This window comes from Microcaecilia unicolor, chromosome 2 (assembly GCF_901765095.1).
Source record: "Microcaecilia unicolor chromosome 2, aMicUni1.1, whole genome shotgun sequence".
Lineage (NCBI taxonomy): Eukaryota > Metazoa > Chordata > Amphibia > Gymnophiona > Siphonopidae > Microcaecilia > Microcaecilia unicolor.
The window spans coordinates 354,521,540-354,542,522 of record NC_044032.1 but is presented as its reverse complement, the minus strand read 5'-3'; the positions used below and the strand labels follow the sequence as shown (position 1 = coordinate 354,542,522).

General features: G+C 43.7%; 1 protein-coding gene across 1 annotated transcript in view; it reads right to left on the bottom strand.

Moving 5' to 3' along the window:
- Nucleotides 1-13,317, bottom strand: part of TNKS (tankyrase) — a 505,381-nt gene extending 492,064 nt beyond the window's left edge. Inside the window, exon 1 of the mRNA XM_030194488.1 lies at nt 12,799-13,317. Within this exon, the coding sequence (XP_030050348.1) occupies nt 12,799-13,309 (511 nt within the window). The 5' untranslated portion in view covers nt 13,310-13,317. The remainder of the gene's footprint in view (nt 1-12,798) is intronic.
- Between the last annotated feature and the right edge of the window lie 7,666 nt (nt 13,318-20,983).

Genomic DNA, 20,983 nt, shown 5'->3' with positions numbered 1-20,983 from the left:
GCAGTACCTGACTGCGGTCCCTTGTTGCCCCCCATCACCACTGCAATGCAGTTTGCCTGCCTCATTGCCCCACCCGAACCTCTCTGCTTTCTCCCTCTTTGCCTCTCCCCCCCCCCACGCACCTCCTTGCCTGCTTCAGCCACCGTCAGCATGTCCCGCCCCCAAGGGCTGAAGGAAGACCCCCAGGATTGGTTGAAGCAGCCTGTTCCTGATGTGTACCATGATGTGCGGGCAGGGGAGGACAGAGAGAGATCAGAGAGGTACTGCATGGGCAGCAGCGACAGTGGCAGAAGATGCCAGAGTCACTAGGGAGAAGGACGCCAACGCTGCCAAGAGGGGACACAAATCACCCAAGCCCAAATTTTGAGAGCCGATTATGAAGCAGCTTAATTTAACAACTGGTTCCCAAAATTCGTAAAAACTGCTCCGGCACACCACCGGAGAGAGGGCACACCGATGTATAAAACAGGAATCCATATAATCCCCGTTCACTTTGACATGTGCTGTAGGTTGTGTATAAAGAGCCTCTATCCAGGAGCAGAAATTGGGGCCCAAACCAACATTATGCAGGAGCTGGCAAAGATAGGGGGTCCACTGGAGCTAACTATCAAAGGCTTTCTCTGCACAGACTGACAAAACAGTCAGCCAATACTGGGACAGCTGAGCTCCTCAGAGAACTTTTTTTTTTTTTTTTTTTGTTACATTTGTACCCCGCGCTTTCCCACTCATGGCAGGCTCAATGCGGCTTACATGGGGCAATGGAGGGTTAAGTGACATGCCCAGAGTCACAAGGAGCTGCCTGAAGTGGAAATCGAACTCAGTTCCTCAGTTCCCCAGGACCAAAGTCCACCACCCTAACCACTAGGCCACTCCTCATCATACACCGAATATTATTAGCCACCTGCCATTTAAAAATGAATCTAGTCTGATCAGGGTGTACCAACACTAGAAAAACCTGGTTCAAGCGCTCCACCAAAACCTTTGCAAGAAGATTAACATCAACACTCAAAAGCAAGATTGGCCTATAAGAGTTGCAAATCACTGGATCTTTGTCAGGCTTTAAAAGTATGGATATGCCAGCTTTGTGCATACTCAGGGGTAAAGATTTACTAATTAGCAGCCCACTGTCCATACGGCACAGTAAGAGGTCCTACCTCCCTTACAAAATGTTTATATAGCCATGAACCTGTCAAGGCCTGGGGATTTCCCACTATGCCAACTCAATTGCCCAGACCACCTCACTGATGGAAATAAGAGAATCTAAGGCATCCCTGTCCACTGGAGAGAGACATGGTAAATCTACCAAATTCAAATATTGCTGAATAGCGGATGGGGAAACAGAGGTGTCCTGACAGAGTGTGATAAAATTACAGAAAGCAACGACGGATATCCTCCTCAGTATAATATGAGATGCCTTGTTAACATGGTACCCCAACAACTAGCAAACAAAAAACATCTAATGGAGCTGACGTTGTATAAAGTTAACCCACTCAATCTGCATCCTATTCAAATCACCCCGAACCGAAGCCAAACCGAAAAAATATTGGGGGTGGAGCACCCCTGAAGTCTCCTCTCCAATTAACTCAAGAACTCTCAAAGACACAAATGTTCCTTATCCAAAGCTCATTTTCTATGGGCCCCCATTTAATAATATGACCCAGCACTACTGCCTTAGGAGCATCCCATAAATAATCAGACACCTCCCCAGTATCATTGTCAAATAATCTCTAATGACCCCCTTTAAGATCATCACAAATTTGGCAATCGCCCAACAAATTTTGAGTCTCCAAAAACCCATGCAACTCCTCCCCTGCCCCCAAATCCCCTAATTCGACCCACACTGGGATGTGATCAGATGTTAGTATAGGCTCGATGCCCATCTCACGAATGTGTCCCCACTACAATTACGACAAAGAGTCAATTCTAGCGTATGTGTCACACCAGTGAGTGTAAAAAGTATTGGTATGATGCATGGGGAAATAAAGTCCAAAGCTTTCGGGAAGACATGCTGAACCTCTGCACAAGTCAAGGCACCAAGGGGAGATCCTAGAAACAGTATCCAAGGGGGAAATTGTGGCCTCGCTCTCAAGCCTCCATTCCCCAGTGGTGACATAATTTCCTATTTTAATTCTCTTTCTTTTTTGCCTCCTCCACTATAACCAGCTTCAAGATTGATCTACTCCTTTCAGCTTTTTTTTTTTTGTGTTCCTACAGCTTTCTTTTTCCTTCAACCTGGCCCTCCCATTCTCATTATTTATAATCACCACTCTTCCACTAATGGTTTTCCTCTCCCCCCCCCCCCTTCCAACAACTCTTTCCTCTCCCCCCACAATCCAACATCTCCTGTCTCTCCCCCCCCCCCAATTCCACCATCTTCTCTCTCCACCCCTACCATACGAGCCAGCATTCCTCTGTAGCACCTGCAAACAGCTTCTTCGCTGTGTGTTCGCCACTCAGAATCTCTTCTTTCTCCCCTGCCCATGTAATCCAGCATGAACCTTGTCTGTTGTGCAGCACTGCCCTCATTTCTCTTCCCCCTCCCTCCCTCCGCATCATTCAGCATTGCCCTTTCTCTCTTCCCCCATCTCACACAGATCCATCACTCTCTCCCTGCCATCCAGCATATTCCCTCTCTTTCTCTTCCCCCTATTCTACATCTTCTCCCATCTCTCCTCCCTGCCCATCCAGTATTGCTTCATCTCTTCACCTAAAGCAAAATCCGGGGAAAAAGAAACTGAAAGGGACTCCCCTGCTACCTCTAAATCATTTCCCTCCATCGAAGCCTGTGCCACTGAAATGCGCTGCGCCTCCTGTCAACTGCCATGTGCGGAGCGGGTCACATGTGAGTGGAGAAAATGGCGCCCGCCGATGCGCGCTGCACTAACTGCCCCGAGGAAACCGCCGAAACTATCCCCTGTGCTTCCAACTCACCAGACGCTTGAGGGGAACCCCCCGTCAAGCTGAGCACCCGATGCAGGCTGATGGCAGCAGGACTCACATTCCCCCGACGCTGCTCTCCAGCCCCCACACCGGGAGTAGTGCTTTGCAGCCTCAGAAGGCACTGACATGCTCCACAAACTCCTGCCCCAATTGACACAGCACTTCGTCTAGCTCCTCCATATGATTAAATAAAAACAAAGGCTCTTAAAGAGACGCTTACCTTTTTTTTTTTCAGGAGAGAAAGGAAACACCCGATCAGGCCAACAGCCCCAGGCAACGGAGGAAAGGTAGGGGGAGACCAGGAGGGACCTGGCACCACCAGGTGTACACCACAAGCTGCCACTCAACCCCCGTCTGTGCTAAACTAGGCCCAAAGGACACCAGTAGCCAGATCAAACCAGAGCTGCACAGAGATATCCCTCCACCTGCTAGATACAGAGAATACTTGGGTTTACTTGGCTGCACAGGTCCACATATAGCAAACCTCGGAGGTTCTCTCTATCTCCACCTGTTGGTAGAGGGACACAACCCACAAGTCTCTGGATTGATCTATGAGACGCTATGGAAATACAAAAAAAAAAAAAAGGTCTGAAAGTTTTCAGATATAAGAGAAAGCTGTGCTATGGATTATTAATCAGCTTCATTACTGCACCAGCATACATAGGGAAGGCAAACAGTTTTGCTACACCTCTACAACCTGGAAGGACATAACCTACTGCCCTGAACAGCTCCATTTCCTTTTCCTTAACTATATCACAGCAAAAATCATTACCAAGATTCTACTAACAAAACAAGAAGGACTTGAACACAAGGAGTAAGTCCCCCACCCCCACTATTATAAATGTTTTCCAGAAAGGAGTAGTTATCAACGACTTCACTGATAGTGTGGGTACCTAATCATTCGAAGAAGCCAAAAATAATAAGATCTAAAATCACAAGCTGAAGTAGGCTGTACTAACAAAAGATCTCAAAATAATAGCCTTCACCAACATATTTAAGTATTAACAGGAGCACAAAAAATGTAGTCCTAACAGGACCACAAAAAGGATACACATCGAAACAAGTTATATAAGAACATAAGAATTGCGTGGATCAGATCAATGGTCCATTAGGCCAGTATCCTGCTGCCCAGCAGTGGCCAATCCAGGTCACAAGTACCTGGCAGAAACCCAATTAGTAGCACCATTCCATTTAATTTAATCTCACTCATTCCGATTTCCAAATCATTTATAAGTGTTAAATAGCACAGGCCCCAGTACAGATCCCTGCAGCACTCCACTATTCACCCTCCTCTGTTGACAAAAAAATGTTCATTTAACCCTACCCTCTGTTTTCTGTCCAATAACCAATTCTTAATCCACAGAAGGACATTGCTTCCTATCCCATGACTCCTCAATTCTGTCAGAAGTCTCCCTCAAGGCACCATGTCAAAAGCCCCCTGAAAATCTAGATACAGATAGCCCTTGAACAAAGTACCCCATGAAAGACCCCCAAGAAAACCAAGGGAATGGATAGGGCCACAGAGAGAAGATACAGAAAGGGACATAGAGGAAAGATGAATGGTGAACATGAAGAGCGATGAAATGTTAAATGGGCAGAAGACCCTGACAACAGAAAAGAGACCCTGGGACCAAAGCAAATGGAAAAATAAAGTGCTTAGATAACAGAGGTAAGAAAAACAAAAAAAAAACCCACACAATATTTATTCTGAATTAGAGTATGTCAATTTCAGAAAACATGCTTCTCCGACACCTTACATTTCAGTTTCTATCTAGTATTGCTATACATGTAGTACTTGACTTTATGAGGTTTCCACTTAAGTCTTTTTGTCTTCATATCGCTATTACTGATGTGTGATCCCTTATTTCAAATTTGTTGAGGGTCTGTCTGTTCTGTATATGTGACCAAGGTGTGGTATTCTGCTAGTGTTTATTTTCTGTGTAGGGATCTGCAGTTAATCTGGCAGAACCCAAAGCAGAGAAGCTTATAGAGAGGACCTTGTAGATCATAAAATTTAAAAATATTTTTGTATCCCAACCATCCATAGTTCTAGGCAATTTAGAAACAAACAACAAAAAAATTCATAAATCAGAATGTGCAGACAACATTAGACAATTACTAGGATTGCCCAAAAATAAGGTATTACGCTCCTTTTGTACTTTGTAAACCTTTCAAAATCACTGCACACCCTTTAAGACCAGTTACCCAATACTCACTAGCTCTCTCCCAAAGCTACTGCACGTTAATGCAAGGAGCCTTGGTACATTCTTTGAACCCAATGACTAACCTATTTTCAACGTCAGAATAATCCTTCAATTCCCCAGCAATCAAATAATTCACTAAAGTAAATGCTTGTGCTATTGTAGAACCGCTCCCAATAAAGAGAAGATAAATGGAAAGAAAATAAAAAACTATAGAGTATTTTTGTCTCAAACATTTACCACCACCCCCAATAAGATTTGACAAAACGCAAAAAAAAAAAGAAAAAGAAAAGAAATCCCTTGTCCAGGCAGCCAAAACTATCAGAATGGTTGGTAACAGGAAAAACACTTCTCTTTCTAAAGAGAGCTACAACTAACCCCCCCACCCCCACCCTCTCTCAAGAACTACCACTTAACTTGCTTGCTTACCAACAAAATTTACAAGTTGTTTACTGTAATAGATGCAAACAGAATACATGATCACATAATATCACGGAAATAGAAAAGAAAGGCAATAAAAAGAGGAGTATATGAAACCAAAGACTAGCCGATGCTGAAAAAGCAACAATGACCAGCTGTAAGGGAAAAAAAATCCCAATACAAAATGAACTGATTTACGAATGCTTTTTATAACATCCTGCAACCTTAAAATGCCTAGAAATGTACAAAGTGAATCATGGATTGAATACATTATTCAAGTAAACTACACGCCATCTGAATTATGAAGGCAATTTTGTCTTTCCAGATCCAGTGAGGAAACATATCACTACTCTTGTCCTAGCAAAACAGAAGAAAGAAACCTCGATGAATGGAACAAAGCAAAGATCAGTCAAAAAGCAGAGTCAATCAACTACTCTTGTCCTGTCAGACCCCGTATCCACCAAGTATGTATATTAACCCATTGGGCTATGGATTTAGCCCAGAGGCATTGATGAATCGGTATCACCAAATTTACTATTTTTTTTAATGAAGCTATACAACCGTGATTATCTGAGTAGTGACTGTCCGTTCCTAGGTCAGTATGTCAAGCTCCATCTCCTTTTGAAGCTGCTTTGAAGCTCCTATTCACTTGTTCATTACCCATGTGGGTTTTATCATTCCCACCATAATTAATTCCCTAATCTCTTATTTGTCCTGTTTGTCTTGATTAGATTGTAAGCTCTGTCAAGCTGGGACTCTTACATGTTTAGTGCACAGTGTATATAGTAGTGCAATAAAAATAAGCAATAGTGGTACTGAAGAGTTTCTCAGCTGACAATGTAACTTTCCTTAATAGAAAAGGTAAGAAAAACTGAAAAGGTCCACCTGACAGAAGAATATAAAAAGAACTGAAGGCATTTATAGATTTGTCAATAAAATATGCAACAATGATGCACAAGTTACTGAGAAAAGATCTGCCAAGATTGCTACAGAAGACACGCTGAATTTGAAAAGTGTTTTAATAGCACAGTGTAAGATACACGTTACCAATTAGCTTGCAATGCCTGCGTTCTCATACAGGATCTTAGAGTGACTAAGAATAATATTCCTCCATTTGCACTGGATAACTTATGCCAGTGGTTTCTAAGCCTGGTCCCGGAGGCACCCCAGCCAGTCATGTTTTCAAGATATCACGAAGATAAAGTTTGCCTATTTGCGGATGATACTAAGATCTGTAACAGAGTGGACACCCCGGAGGGAGTGGAAAACATGAAAAAGGACCTAAGGAAGCTAGAAGAATGGTCCAAGGTTTAGCTATTAAAATTCAATGCGAAGAAATGCAAAGTGATGCACTTAGGGAATAGAAATCCACGGGAGACATATGTGTTAGGCGGGGAGAGTCTGATAAGTACGGATGGGGAGAGGGATCTTGGGGTGATAGTATCTGAGGATTTGAAGGTGTCGAAACAGTGTGACAAGGCGGTGGCCGTAGCTAGAAGGTTGTTAGGCTGTATAAAGAGAGGTGTGACCAGCAGAAGAAAGGGGGTGTTGATGCCCCTGTATAAATCGTTGGTGAGGCTCCACCTGGAGTATTGTGTTCAATTTTTGAGGCCGTATCTTGCTAAGAATGTAAAAAGAATTGAAGCGGTGCAAAGAAAAGCTACGAGAATGGTATGGGATTTGCGTTACAAGACTATGAGGAGAGACTTGCTGACCTGAACATGTATACTCTGGAGGAAAGGAGAAACAGGGGTGATATGATACAGATGTTCAAATATTTGAAAGGTATTAATCCGCAAACGAACCTTTTCCGGAGATGCGAAGGCGGTAGAACGAGAGGACATGAAATGAGATTGAAGGGGGGCAGACTCAAGAAAAATGTCAGGAAGTATTTTTTCACAGAGAGAGTAGTGGATGCTTGGAATGCCCTCCCGCGGGAGGTGGTGGAAATGAAAACGGTAACGGAATTCAAACATGCGTGGGATAAACATAAAGGAATCCTGTTCAGAAGAAATGGATCCTAAGGAGCTTAGCCGAGGTTGGGTGGCAGAGCCAGTGGCGGGAGGCGGGGATAGTGCTGGGCAGACTTATACGGTCTGTGCCAGAACCAGTGGCGGGAGGCAGGGATAGTGCTGGGCAGACTTATACGGTCTGTGCCAGAACCAGTGGTAGGAGGCAGGGATAGTGCTGGGCAGACTTATTCGGTCTGTGCCCTGAAAAGGACAGGTACAAATCAAGGTAAGGTACACACAAAAAGTAGCACATATGAGTTTATCTTGTTGGGCAGACTGGATGGACCGTGCAGGTCTTTTTCTGCCGTCATCTACTATGTTATGTTACTATGTTATAAGAGAAATTTGCATGCAGTGGAGTTAGTGCATGCAAAGGTCTCATGAATAGTCATTGTGGATATCCTGAAAACCTGACTGGCTGGGGTGCCTCCAGGACCAGGTTTGGGAACCACTGACTTATGCCAAGACCAAATATCCCAAGAGCTAAGCCTGCATGGGTCTTGAAGATAAATTTACAAATAGAGCTATCCTCAAATTTTTAAACATGACAAACCAATTAGGAAAATGCTGAATAAGATTACTCGGAATCAAATAAATCACTTAAATATATAATATATAAAAAAATAAACAGAAAAATATATTTAAGTGAACTTAAATATAAAGGAGAGAGATTGGTAATTGCACTACTGGGATGGGGGGGACTATGGACAACAGTTCAATTATTTAAAAAAAAAAAAAAAAAGCAATCAGTATTTTCTTGTGAATTGGAAACAGTAACATCTTATTGCTGGGTGTGATGTGTAAGTAGACTAAAAGGTAGTATGTCTCATCCACTAGAAACTGTGTTAACACTACTAACACTGGAGCAATGAACTTGGATGAACTATGGAAAACAAAATGGTTGTGACCAACTAGGACATTCCCATTCTCAACAATACAAAAATTGATGAAAGAAAGCCAGACACCGAGATAAGCACAAGAATGGCAATAATACTAACAAATATTAGCAACAAGAGACTTATGTACTATGCACAGAAAAAGAGGCGGCTCTCAAATACCAAAAAAAAAAAAAAAAAAAAACTTCAAAAATCAAGAGAAGACAGGTGGAGAAACATACAGAATTTGTCCCAATTGTACAGGGCCCCATTGGCCTGAATAAAACATTTCCAATAGCCTGAATATATTACACCTATGAAATGTAGTAGAAGACTGTCACAATGCAAATGTGTTAACATGAACATAAGGAGGTCATTCCTGTCAAGACACAGGCAAAATTAACTCATTTGTCAATATTTGTTTTCAATTTGACTGCCCACTTCAAAAAGATCTCAACAGAATGGAGTCTTCCCAGAGTGTGGCTACTAAAATGGGCAGTGCTCTGTCATAAAGCGTATGAGGACAGACTTAAAGATCTCAATATGTATACTTTGGAAAAAAAGCAGGAGAGGGAAGATAAGATAAACACATTTAAAATACCTAGGTGTCAAATGCGGAGGAGGCAAGTCTCTTTCAATTGGGAGGAAGCTCTGGAATGAGGGAACATAAGGTAAAGATGAAAGCATACAGACTCAGAAGTAACCTGAGAAAATACTTCTTCACGGAAAGGTGAATTCGTGGAACGTCATCCAGGTAGAGGTGGTGGAGATAAAAACTGTACCTGAATTTAAGAAAGCTCAGGAGATGTACATACGATCTCTAAGAGAGTGAACGGGAGACTAGATGGCACGAATGGGCAGACCTGATAGATATTATCTGCCTTCATTTTTTTCTCTGTTTAACACCTCTCAAGACATCATTCCTGTGCTAAATTTATGTCACTTAAGTCATGTCCCCATACATTCTTAATTGCAAGTAATAATGTGTTCTCAAGAAGCAATGTGGCAAGATGTGCAATGATACATTAATTCTAAAACTGATAGTAGGGAGTAGTTAAGGTGTGTTACAGCTATAATGCTCCTTATTTGCCCCTTAACATGCATTAAAACAGCAGTAATATACATTATATAATCGTAAACTATATTAATGTAAGTTACAGTAGGATACATAATATTGAGATGCTAAATATATTTATTTTGTTACATTTGTACCCCACATTTGATGCTCCCATGCCACATCTTAAAGGGGCTGGGCAATAAAAGCTTAACCTACTCTTTCCTCCCACAGTCCTGTGCATTCACATTCCTGCCTTTTTAAACTCCCATACCTAATATAGCCCCCTTTACACAAAGAACATTCCACCCCCTCCCCCGAAAACTATGGTGTCTTGAGATTCAGGGCAGAAGAGATCCTCAGTCACTCCTACCCCTCCTGGGTTAAAAATGACACTGGCAACCCCTAGTCGTGTCTCATAGTATTACTGCTAGGAGTCAAGGTACCATAGAAGGGCTTTTTTTGGGGGGGGTGGGGGTGGGGGAGAACTTACCACACCTTAATAATTACCCCTCTAAATGCCTAAACGTGATATTCTAATGTGTGCGTTGCAAACATTTCCTATATCCCACCTGTTAAATAATTAAGAACACAAGGTAAATATAAAAAGCATGGTACTTACACACTGCAATATGATGAAAACATCACATAGAAAAGCAGACCTAAAATTAAACCTAATTAACAAGCTCTCAGGATACGGAAACTGATTATTCCATCACCATTCTTTTATTATACTAAAGTACATGGTAAAAAAAACCACGACAACTATGTGTAAAATTTTAAGAAACTTAAAATAAGCAATTTGGGAAAAAAAATGCAAAGGTTTCCAGTACAGATACAGGGCTAGCCCTGCCAATAGACAGATTAAATGTTCACCTAGGGTGGCAGCAGTTGGGAAACTGTACTCCTGTACTATTGCCCATCTTCACCCACCACTGCCCCCTTCTTTCTGGTGCCAAAGAGGCAAAAAGATTCAGCACCAGCACAGATCTGCATTCAAGCACTGTCTTGTACTGTTCCACTCCCTGCAAGAGGAAGTCCTGTATCACAATGGAGCAGGGCAAAACAGCACTGGAGTTCGAGCCTGTGCTTCAAAGCCCATCAGTGAATCCTCCTGCCCTTTCAACAATGAAGGAAAACAGAAGCAGCAGGCCTAGTAGGAAGAAAGGAAAAACAGAATATCCGGGATGCTGGATTCAGAGGTGGGGACAGTAGGGAAAGGGAGATGCTGGCCTGTTTGGAGGGTTATTGTCTGATACCACCAGTGTGATAGTGGAAATACATAGTTGAAGGTTTGCCAAGGCACTAGGGAGTCTGATTCTCTTGAGTTGGCTCTGTATAGACGTACTGTGTTGGTGACATTGAGGCATATTTTCAAAGCACTTAGCCTTCCAAAGTTCCATAGGTTTCTATGGAACTTTGGAAGGCTAAGTGCTTTGAAATGAGCCCCAAAATTATATCCTTAGATAATTTTACATTAGCCTGCGCGATCAGCTCGTCCAACATAAATGTAACTTGCAAAGCATCCAATTTTTCCATTATGTTTACTGAAAAGGACCCTTAAACAATACATAAATTAAGATGCAATAACTACAGTGGGGGAAATAAGTATTTGATCCCTTGCTGATTTTGTAAGTTTGCCCACTGACAAAGACATGAGCAGCCCATAATTGAAGGGTAGGTTATTGGTAACAGTGAGAGATAGCACATCACAAATTAAATCCGGAAAATCACATTGTGGAAAGTATATGAATTTATTTGCATTCTGCAGAGGGAAATAAGTATTTGATCCCCCACCAACCAGTAAGAGATCTGGCCCCTACAGACCAGGTAGATGCTCCAAATCAACTCGTTACCTGCATGACAGACAGCTGTCGGCAATGGTCACCTGTATGAAAGACACCTGTCCACAGACTCAGTGAATCAGTCAGACTCTAACCTCTACAAAATGGCCAAGAGCAAGGAGCTGTCTAAGGATGTCAGGGACAAGATCATACACCTGCACAAGGCTGGAATGGGCTACAAAACCATCAGTAAGATGCTGGGCGAGAAGGAGACAACTGTTGGTGCCATAGTAAGAAAATGGAAGAAGTACAAAATGACTGTCAATCGACAAAGATCTGGGGCTCCACGCAAAATCTCACCTCGTGGGGTATCCTTGATCATGAGGAAGGTTAGAAATCAGCCTACAACTACAAGGGGGGAACTTGTCAATGATCTCAAGGCAGCTGGGACCACTGTCACCACGAAAACCATTGGTAACACATTACGACATAACGGATTGCAATCCTGCAGTGCCCGCAAGGTCCCCCTGCTCCGGAAGGCACATGTGACGGCCCGTCTGAAGTTTGCCAGTGAACACCTGGATGATGCCGAGAGTGATTGGGAGAAGGTGCTGTGGTCAGATGAGACAAAAATTGAGCTCTTTGGCATGAACTCAACTCGCCGTGTTTGGAGGAAGAGAAATGCTGCCTATGACCCAAAGAACACCGTCCCCACTGTCAAGCATGGAGGTGGAAATGTTATGTTTTGGGGGTGTTTCTCTGCTAAGGGCACAGGACTACTTCACCGCATCAATGGGAGAATGGATGGGGCCATGTACCGTACAATTCTGAGTGACAACCTCCTTCCCTCCGCCAGGGCCTTAAAATGGGTCGTGGCTGGGTCTTCCAGCACGACAATGACCCAAAACATACAGCCAAGGCAACAAAGGAGTGGCTCAGGAAGAAGCACATTAGGGTCATGGAGTGGCCTAGCCAGTCACCAGACCTTAATCCCATTGAAAACTTATGGAGGGAGCTGAAGCTGCGAGTTGCCAAGCGACAGCCCAGAACTCTTAATGATTTAGAGATGATCTGCAAAGAGGAGTGGACCAAAATTCCTCCTGACATGTGTGCAAACCTCATCATCAACTACAGAAGACGTCTGACCGCTGTGCTTGCCAACAAGGGTTTTGCCACCAAGTATTAGGTCTTGTTTGCCAGAGGGATTAAATACTTATTTCCCTCTGCAGAATGCAAATAAATTCATATACTTTCCACAATGTGATTTTCCGGATTTAATTTGTGATGTGCTATCTCTCACTGTTACCAATAACCTACCCTTCAATTATGGGCTGCTCATGTCTTTGTCAGTGGGCAAACTTACAAAATCAGCGAGGGATCAAATACTTATTTCCCCCACTGTATCTTCAAAGCTTAACTGAACACTAAAAACAAAAAGAGGACTCAACCTGAAGCCCCTCAACTGTTCGTCCCCCTCCACTGTCGACTCCTTGAGCTCGAACCCTCTCTCACCTGCTGCAAAGTGCAGTGGGGTTGATTTCCTTCCCGCCATGTCCTTGGCATTCACGTTGCTGGAGTCCAGCAGCCGCTTCACCCGTGACACATCCCCGTTCCTGCAGGCCTCGAACAATTCCCTAAAGGCGCCGCTGACAGCTGATGAACTGAACTCCGGGCTCTCAGCGGGGCTAGAACCCGAGGATACGCTACTGCTGCTGCTCCCGGTACTCGTGCTACTGCTACTGCTCAGGCTAGAAACGGAGACCGAGGCTGCGGAGTCTGGGGGCTCGGTCGGGGACACAGACTGTTCTGGATCTCTGTCTCGGCCGCCGCCGCCGCCGCCTCCTCCTCCTCCTGCTGCTGCAACAGCTACATCGGGGTTTTCATCTGCTTCACTACCAGCCGCCGCCTCCAGTCCGTAACGAGAACATAGACCAGGACTATGCGGTGGAGAAGAGGCACCAACAGGAACCGGAGGCGTTACTCCCCTGTGCTGCTGAGGTGAGCGACGTACCGCTGCCGCCATCTTCAAACCCTCAGCCTCCTCACTGCAGTAACTGCACCGCCCCCTTCCTATTGCTTGTTTCCGCCTCCCCGAACCAATCGGAGACGAGAAAGGCCCACAGACCGGAATTGACGTCAACGGGTGATGGGATGAGCGTTCTAATATGTTATTATTGTGCCGGGGTAAACAAAATTAAAAAAAAGACCTTGCCGGGTCCCCGCTTCCAGTTCCTTCCTGTACCTATGAGGTGTCTGAGGGTGGAAGCCTGGGCCGTCAGGAGCTGAAGGTGGCTGGATGCTGCCGCCGGTTCACTCCCGCGAACCCGGAAGAATCGCGCATGTGCGGGCGCCTGAACTCGGGGCCCATGGGAGGGGAGACCAAGGATGTTTAATATGACAGGAGAAGGCATGGGGCTGTGTCAAAGAGGTTTAATAAAGACATGAAACGGCATGAGCCTATCTGGCCCATTGTATGGCTGAATCCAGTGGGCGGAGCTTGGCGCCATATTGAGTGATCCAAAACATTTGCGGATGCTATTTATTTATTTATTGCATTTGTATCCCACATTTTCCCACCTATTTGCGGGCTCAGTGTGGCTTACAATAAGACTTGAATAATAGAAATACATTTGTTACAAATAAGTTATGGATTACATTGAACAGAGTTGTGCGAGGCATTCGAATATCGTTGGTAGTATAACAATGGGACAAAACATAGAAACATTAGAAGGAAACAATGGGAAATTGAGAACAATAGCAAATTTATGAGGTTTCTATTCTTTTATTAAACTCTTTGGTTTTGCATTCTGACTGTTAGGAGAGCATGGGGTGTAGTGGGGATTTTCTTATACTGTGCCAAAACTGAAAACTCTTATTTCTTCATTCCGGACAATAATAAAAGGAGCTTACCATTGAATATTATCTACCCAACTGGACATGTACAAAGTCTGTCATTTAATGATGCCTCATATTCAGAAATTGTAGCCATAATACAGACAGTTACATAAGTAATGCCACACTGGGAAAAGACCAAGGGTCCATGAGCCCATTCTGCCTCGCCTCACCCTATGCTTGGAACAACCTTCCTGAACCCTTACGCCAAGCCCCCTCCCTGCCCGTCTTCAAGTCTTTGCTTAAAGCCCACCTTCAATGCTGCATTCAGCACCTAACCCTTACCGTTCAGTGAATCCAGACTGCCCCAATTTGACTGCCCCTATCGGACCGACCGTTCACTTGTCTATTAGATTGTAAGCTCTTTGAGCAGGGACTGTCTCTCTTTGTTAAATTGTACAGCGCTGCGTAACCTTAGTAGCGCTCTAGAAATGTTAAGTAGTAGTAGCCCAGCATCCTGTCCACGACAGCGGCCAATCCAGGCCAAGGGCACCTGGCAAGCTTCCCAAACATACAAACATTCTATACATGTTATTCCTGGAATTGTGGATTTTTCCCAAGTCCATTTAGTAGTGGTTTATGGACTTGTCCTTTAGGAAACCATCTAACCCCCTTTTAAACTCTGCCAACCTAACTGCCTTCACCACGTTCTCCGGCAACGAATTCCAGAGTTTAATTACGCGTTGGGTGAAGAAACGTTTTCTCCAATTTGTTTTAAATTTACTAAACTGTAGTTTCATCGCATGCCCCCTAGTCCTAGTATTTTTGGAAAGCGTGAACAGATGCTTCACATCTACCTGTTCCACTCCACTCATTATTTTATATACCTCTATCATGTCTCCCCTCAGCTGTCTCTTCTCCAAGCTGAAAAGCCCTAGCCTCCTTAGTCTTTCTTCATAGGGAAGTCGTCCCATCCCCGCTATCATTTTAGTCGCCCTTCGCTGCACCTTTTCCAATTCCACTATATCTTTCTTGAGATGCGGCGACCAGAATTGAACACAATACTCAATGTGCGGTCGCACCATGGAGCGATATAACGGCATTATAACATCCTCACACCTGTTTTCCATACCTTTCCTAATAATACCCAACATTCTATTCGCTTTCTGAGCCGCAGCAGCACACTGAGCAGAAGGTTTCAGCATATTATCAACAACGACACCCAGATCCCTTTCTTGGTCCGTAACTCCTAACGTGGAACCTTGCATGACGTAGCTATAATTCGGGTTCTTTTTTCCCACATGCATCACCTTGCACTTGCTCACATTAAACGTCATCTGCCAGCTAGCCGCCCAGTCTCCCAGTCTCGTAAGGTCCTTCTGTAATTTTTCTCAATCCTGTCGCGAGTTAACGACTTTGAATAACTTTGTGTCATCAGCAAATTTAATTACCTCGCTAGTTACTCCTATCTCTAAATCATTTATAAATATATTTAAAAGCAGCGGTCCTAGCACAGACCCCTGAGGAACCCCACTAACTACTCTTCTCCATTGTGAATACTGCCCATTTAACCCCACTCTCTGTTTCCTATCCTTCAACCAGTTTTTAATCCACAATAGGACTTTTCCTCCTATCCCTTGACCCTCCAATTTCTTCTGTAGCCTTTCATGAGGTACCTTGTCAAACGCCTTTTGAAAATCCAGATACACAATATCAACCGGCTCCCCTTTGTCCACATGTTTGTTTACTCCTTCAATGAATTGAAGTAAATTGGTGGTCAGGCAAGTTGTTCAAACATTACCACATGCACATACTAGAACAGCTATCCATAATACATACATTGCCAAAGTCAACAACAACATCAACTGAGTACATCCTAAATGTAATTTTTCTGTTTATCATCTTTATTCAAAGCCCACGGTGCTAGATAAGCTTCATAAGGAACAAGAAAAAAAAAACAATGAACCATCCAACATGACACAACATAAACTTTTACAGAGAAACATGCTATGGTGACTAAACACAATAACCGTGCCTCATTACATAAGTACATAAGTATTGCCATACTGGAAAAGACCAAAGGTCCATCAAGCCCAGCATCCTGTTTCCAACAGTGACCAATCCAGGTCACAAATACCTGGCAAGAACCGAAAAAAGTACACAGCGCTGCGTAAGTCTAGTAGCGCTATAGAAATGATAAGTAGTAGTAGTAGTATACTGCTTATCCCAGAAATAGTGGAGTTTCGCCAAGTCCATTTATTTATTTCTAGCATTTGTATACCACATTTTCCCACCTATTTGCAGGCTCAATGTGGCTTACAATTGTTCTGTAATGGTGATCACCAATTTTGGAAAAGAGAAATACATAGTTAAAATATAGAGGTGACAGAGTGGAATTAGGTAGTCAAATAAAGTTCATTTTCATAATAAGAAATAAAAGCTAATTGGATAAAACTTCATTCGTAGTAGATTAGCTTGAACAATCAGGAATAAAGAGTTACGTTTTGTGTAGCTCTGGTGTAAACTTTGTTATTGATATTTAGGATGGATCTTCGTGGTATGCCTTATTGAATAGGTTAGTTTTCAGTAATTTCGGAAATTATTTATGTCGTGTGTTGTTTTTACTGATTTTGGTAATTCATTCCATATTTGCGTGCTTATAGAAGAGAAACTGGATGCATGTGTTGATTTATATTTTAGTCCTTTACAGTTGGTCTATAATGGTCTATGGACTTTTCCTTTAAGAAGAAATCCAAACCTTTTTTAAACTCCGCTAAGCTAACCACCTTTACCACATTCTCTGGCAATGAATTCCAGAGTTTAATTACACGTTGAGTGAAGAAAAATTTTCTCCGATTTGTTTTAAATTTACTACATTGTACAGGGCCGGTCCTAGGGTCTCTGGCGCCCCCCTGCAGACTATCAGTTGGTGCCCCCTCCCATCTCCTTTCTCTCTTCTCCCACCCTGCCCCTGTCCAGTGATTCTCCTTCCCCCCCATCCCCCTCCCATTTATGGCCACCTGCCCACCCTCTTCTCCCCCCAACATCCCCCTTTTTCTTCTTGCAACCCTGCGGGGTTTAAGTCTTTTTTAATTTACCTCCGTCCCAGCATCCGCGTCATTTCAAAGCCCTGCCTGTCTCTAGCCTTCCCTCCCTTCGTGAGTTCGTTCCCGCAGAGACCCGCCCTCGAGGAAATGACGTCAGAAGGCGGGACTCTGCAGGAACGAACTCACGAAGGGAGGGAAGGCTAGAGACAGGCAGGGCTTTGAAATGACGTGGCTGCTGGGACGGAGGTAAATAAAAGATTTAAACCCCCAAGGGCGGCGTGGTATGGCGGCGCAGCGGTGCCCTTGAAAGCAGGCACCCCCCTGCGGTGCTTACCCCGCTTACTGGGTTTGACCGGCCCTGACATTGTAGCTTCATCGCATGCTCCCTAGTCCTAGTATTTTTGGAAACCATAAACAGACGCTTCACATCTACCCGTTCAACTCCACTCATTATTTTATAGACCTCTATCATATCTCCCCTCAGCCGCCTTTTCTCCAAGCTGAAGAGCCCTAGACGCTTTAGCCTTTCCTCATAGGGAAGTTGTCCCATCCCCTTTATTATTTTTGTCACCCCTCTCTTCACCTTTTCTAATTCCAGAATTGAACACAATATTCGAAGTGCGGTCGCACCATGGAGCGATACAAAGGCATTATAACATCCTCATTTTTATTTTCCATTCCTTTCCTAATAATACCTAACATTCTATTTGCTTTCTTAGCCGCAGCACTGAGCAGAAAGTTTCAACGTATCAACGACGACACCCAGATCCCTTTCTTAGTCGCCCTTCGCTGCACCTTTTCCAATTCCACTATATCTTTCTTGAGATGCAGCGACCAGAATTGAACACAATACTCAATGTGCGGTCGCACCATGGAGCGATATAACGGCATTATAACATCCTCACACCTGTTTTCCATACCTTTCCTAATACCCAACATTCTATTCGCTTTCTGAGCCGCAGCAGCACACTGAGCAGAAGGTTTCAGCATATTATCAACGACGACACCCAGATCCCTTTCTTGGTCCGTAACTCCTAACGTGGAACCTTGCATGACGTAGCTATAATTCGGGTTCTTTTTTCCCAAATGCATTACCTTGCACTTGCTCACATTAAACGTCATCTGCCATTTAGCCGCCCAGTCTCCCAGTCTCGTAAGGTCCTCTTGTAATTTTTCACAATCCTACATAAGTACATAAGTACATAAGTAGTGCCATACTGGGAAAGACCAAAGGTCCATCTAGCCCAGCATCCTGTCACCGACAGTGGCCAATCCAGGTCAAGGGCACCTGGCACGCTCCCCAAACGTAAAAACATTCCAGACAAGTTATACCTAAAAATGAGGAATTTTTCCAGTCCATTTAATAGCGGTCTATGGACTTGTCCTTTAGGAATCTATCTAACCCCTTTTTAAACTCCGTCAAGCTAACCGCCCGTACCACGTTCTCCGGCAATGAATTCCAGAGTCTAATTACACGTTGGGTGAAGAAAAATTTTCTCCGATTCGTTTTAAATTTACCACACTGTAGCTTCAACTCATGCCCTCTAGTCCTAGTATTTTTGGATAGCGTGAACAGTCGCTTCACATCCACCCGATCCATTCCACTCATTATTTTATACACTTCTATCATATCTCCCCTCAGCCGTCTCTTCTCCAAGCTGAAAAGCCCTAGCCTTCTCAGCCTCTCTTCATAGGAAAGTCGTCCCATCCCCACTATCATTTTCGTCGCCCTTCGCTGTACCTTTTCCAATTCTACTATATCTTTTTTGAGATACGGAGACCAGTACTGAACACAATACTCCAGGTGCGGTCGCACCATGGAGCGATACAACGGCATTATAACATCCGCACACCTGGACTCCATACCCTTCCTAATAACACCCAACATTCTATTCGCTTTCCTAGCCGCAGCAGCACACTGAGCAGAAGGTTTCAGCGTATCATCGACGACGACACCCAGATCCCTTTCTTGATCCGTAACTCCTAACGCGGAACCTTGCAAGACATAGCTATAATTCGGGTTCCTCTTACCCACATGCATCACTTTGCACTTGTCAACATTGAACTTCATCTGCCACTTGCACGCCCATTCTCCCAGTCTCGCAAGGTCCTCCTGTAATCGTTCACATTCCTCCTGCGACTTGACGACCCTGAATAATTTTGTGTCATCGGCGAATTTAATTACCTCACTAGTTATTCCCATCTCTAGGTCATTTATAAATACATTAAAAAGCAACGGACCCAGCACAGACCCCTGCGGGACCCCACTAACTACCCTCCTCCACTGAGAATACTGGCCACGCAATCCTACTCTCTGCTTCCTATCTTTCAACCAGTTCTTAATCCATAATAATACCCTACCTCCGATTCCATGACTCTGCAATTTCTTCAGGAGTCTTTCGTGCGGCACTTTGTCAAACGCCTTCTGAAAATCCAGATATACAATATCAACCGGCTCCCCATTGTCCACATGTTTGCTTACCCCCTCAAAAAAATGCATTAGATTGGTGAGGCAAGACTTCCCTTCACTAAATCCGTGCTGACTTTGTCTCATCAGTCCATGTTTTTGTATATGCTCTGCAATTTTATTCTTAATAATAGCCTCCACCATCTTGCCCGGCACCGACGTCAGACTCACCGGTCTATAATTTCCCGGATCTCCTCTGGAACCTTTCTTAAAAATCGGAGTAACATTGGCTACCCTCCAGTCTTCCGGTATTACACTCGATTTTAGGGACAGATTGCATATTTCTAACAGTAGCTCCGCAAGTTCATTTTTAGTTCTATTAATACTCTGGGATGAATACCATCAGGTCCCGGTGATTTACTACTCTTCAGCTTGCTGAATTGACCCATTACATCCTCCAAGGTTACAGAGAATTTGTTTAGTTTCTCCGACTCCCCCGCTTCAAATATTCTTTCCGGCACCGGTGTCCCCCCCAAATCCTCCTCGGTGAAGACCGAAGCAAAGAATTCATTTAATTTCTCCGCTACGGCTTTGTCCTCCTTGATCGCCCCTTTAACACCATTAAATCCTCCCGTGATTTAATGACTTTGAATAACTTTGTGTCATCAGCAAATTTAATTACCTCACTAGTTACTCCCATCTCTAGGTCATTTATAAATATGTTAAAAAGCAGCGGTCCCAGCACAGACCCCTGGAAGGTAACTACCCTTTTTCTTTGAGAATACTGAACATTTAACCCTACTCTCTGTTTTCTATCTTTTAACCAGTTTTTAATCCACAATAGAACACTACCTCCTATACCATGACTCTCCAATTTCCTCTGGAGTCTTTCATGAGGTACTTTGTCAAACGCCTTCTGAAAATCCAGATACACAATATCAACCAGGCCTGGCTCATCTGTATCCACATGTTTGTTCACCCCTTCAAAGAAATGGAGTAGATTGGTGAGGCAAGATTTCCCTTCACTAAATCCATATTGACTTTGTCTCATTAATCCATGCTTTTGAACATGCTCTGTAATTTTGTTCTTAATAATAGTCTCTACCATTTTGCCCGGCACCGACATCAGACTCACTGGTCTATAATTTCCCGGATCTCCTCTGAAACCTTTTTAAAAAATCGGTGTTACATTGGCCACCCTCCAAGCAAAGAATTCATTTAATCTCTCCGCTACGGTTTTGTCTTCCCTGATCACCCCTTTTACTCCTCAGTTATCAAGCAGTCCAACCAATTCTTTTACCAGCTTCCTGCTTTTAATATACCTAAAAAAATGTATTATGTGTTTTTGCCTCCAACGCAATCTTTTTTTCAAAGTCCCTCTTAGCCTTCCTTATCAGCGCTTTGCATTTGA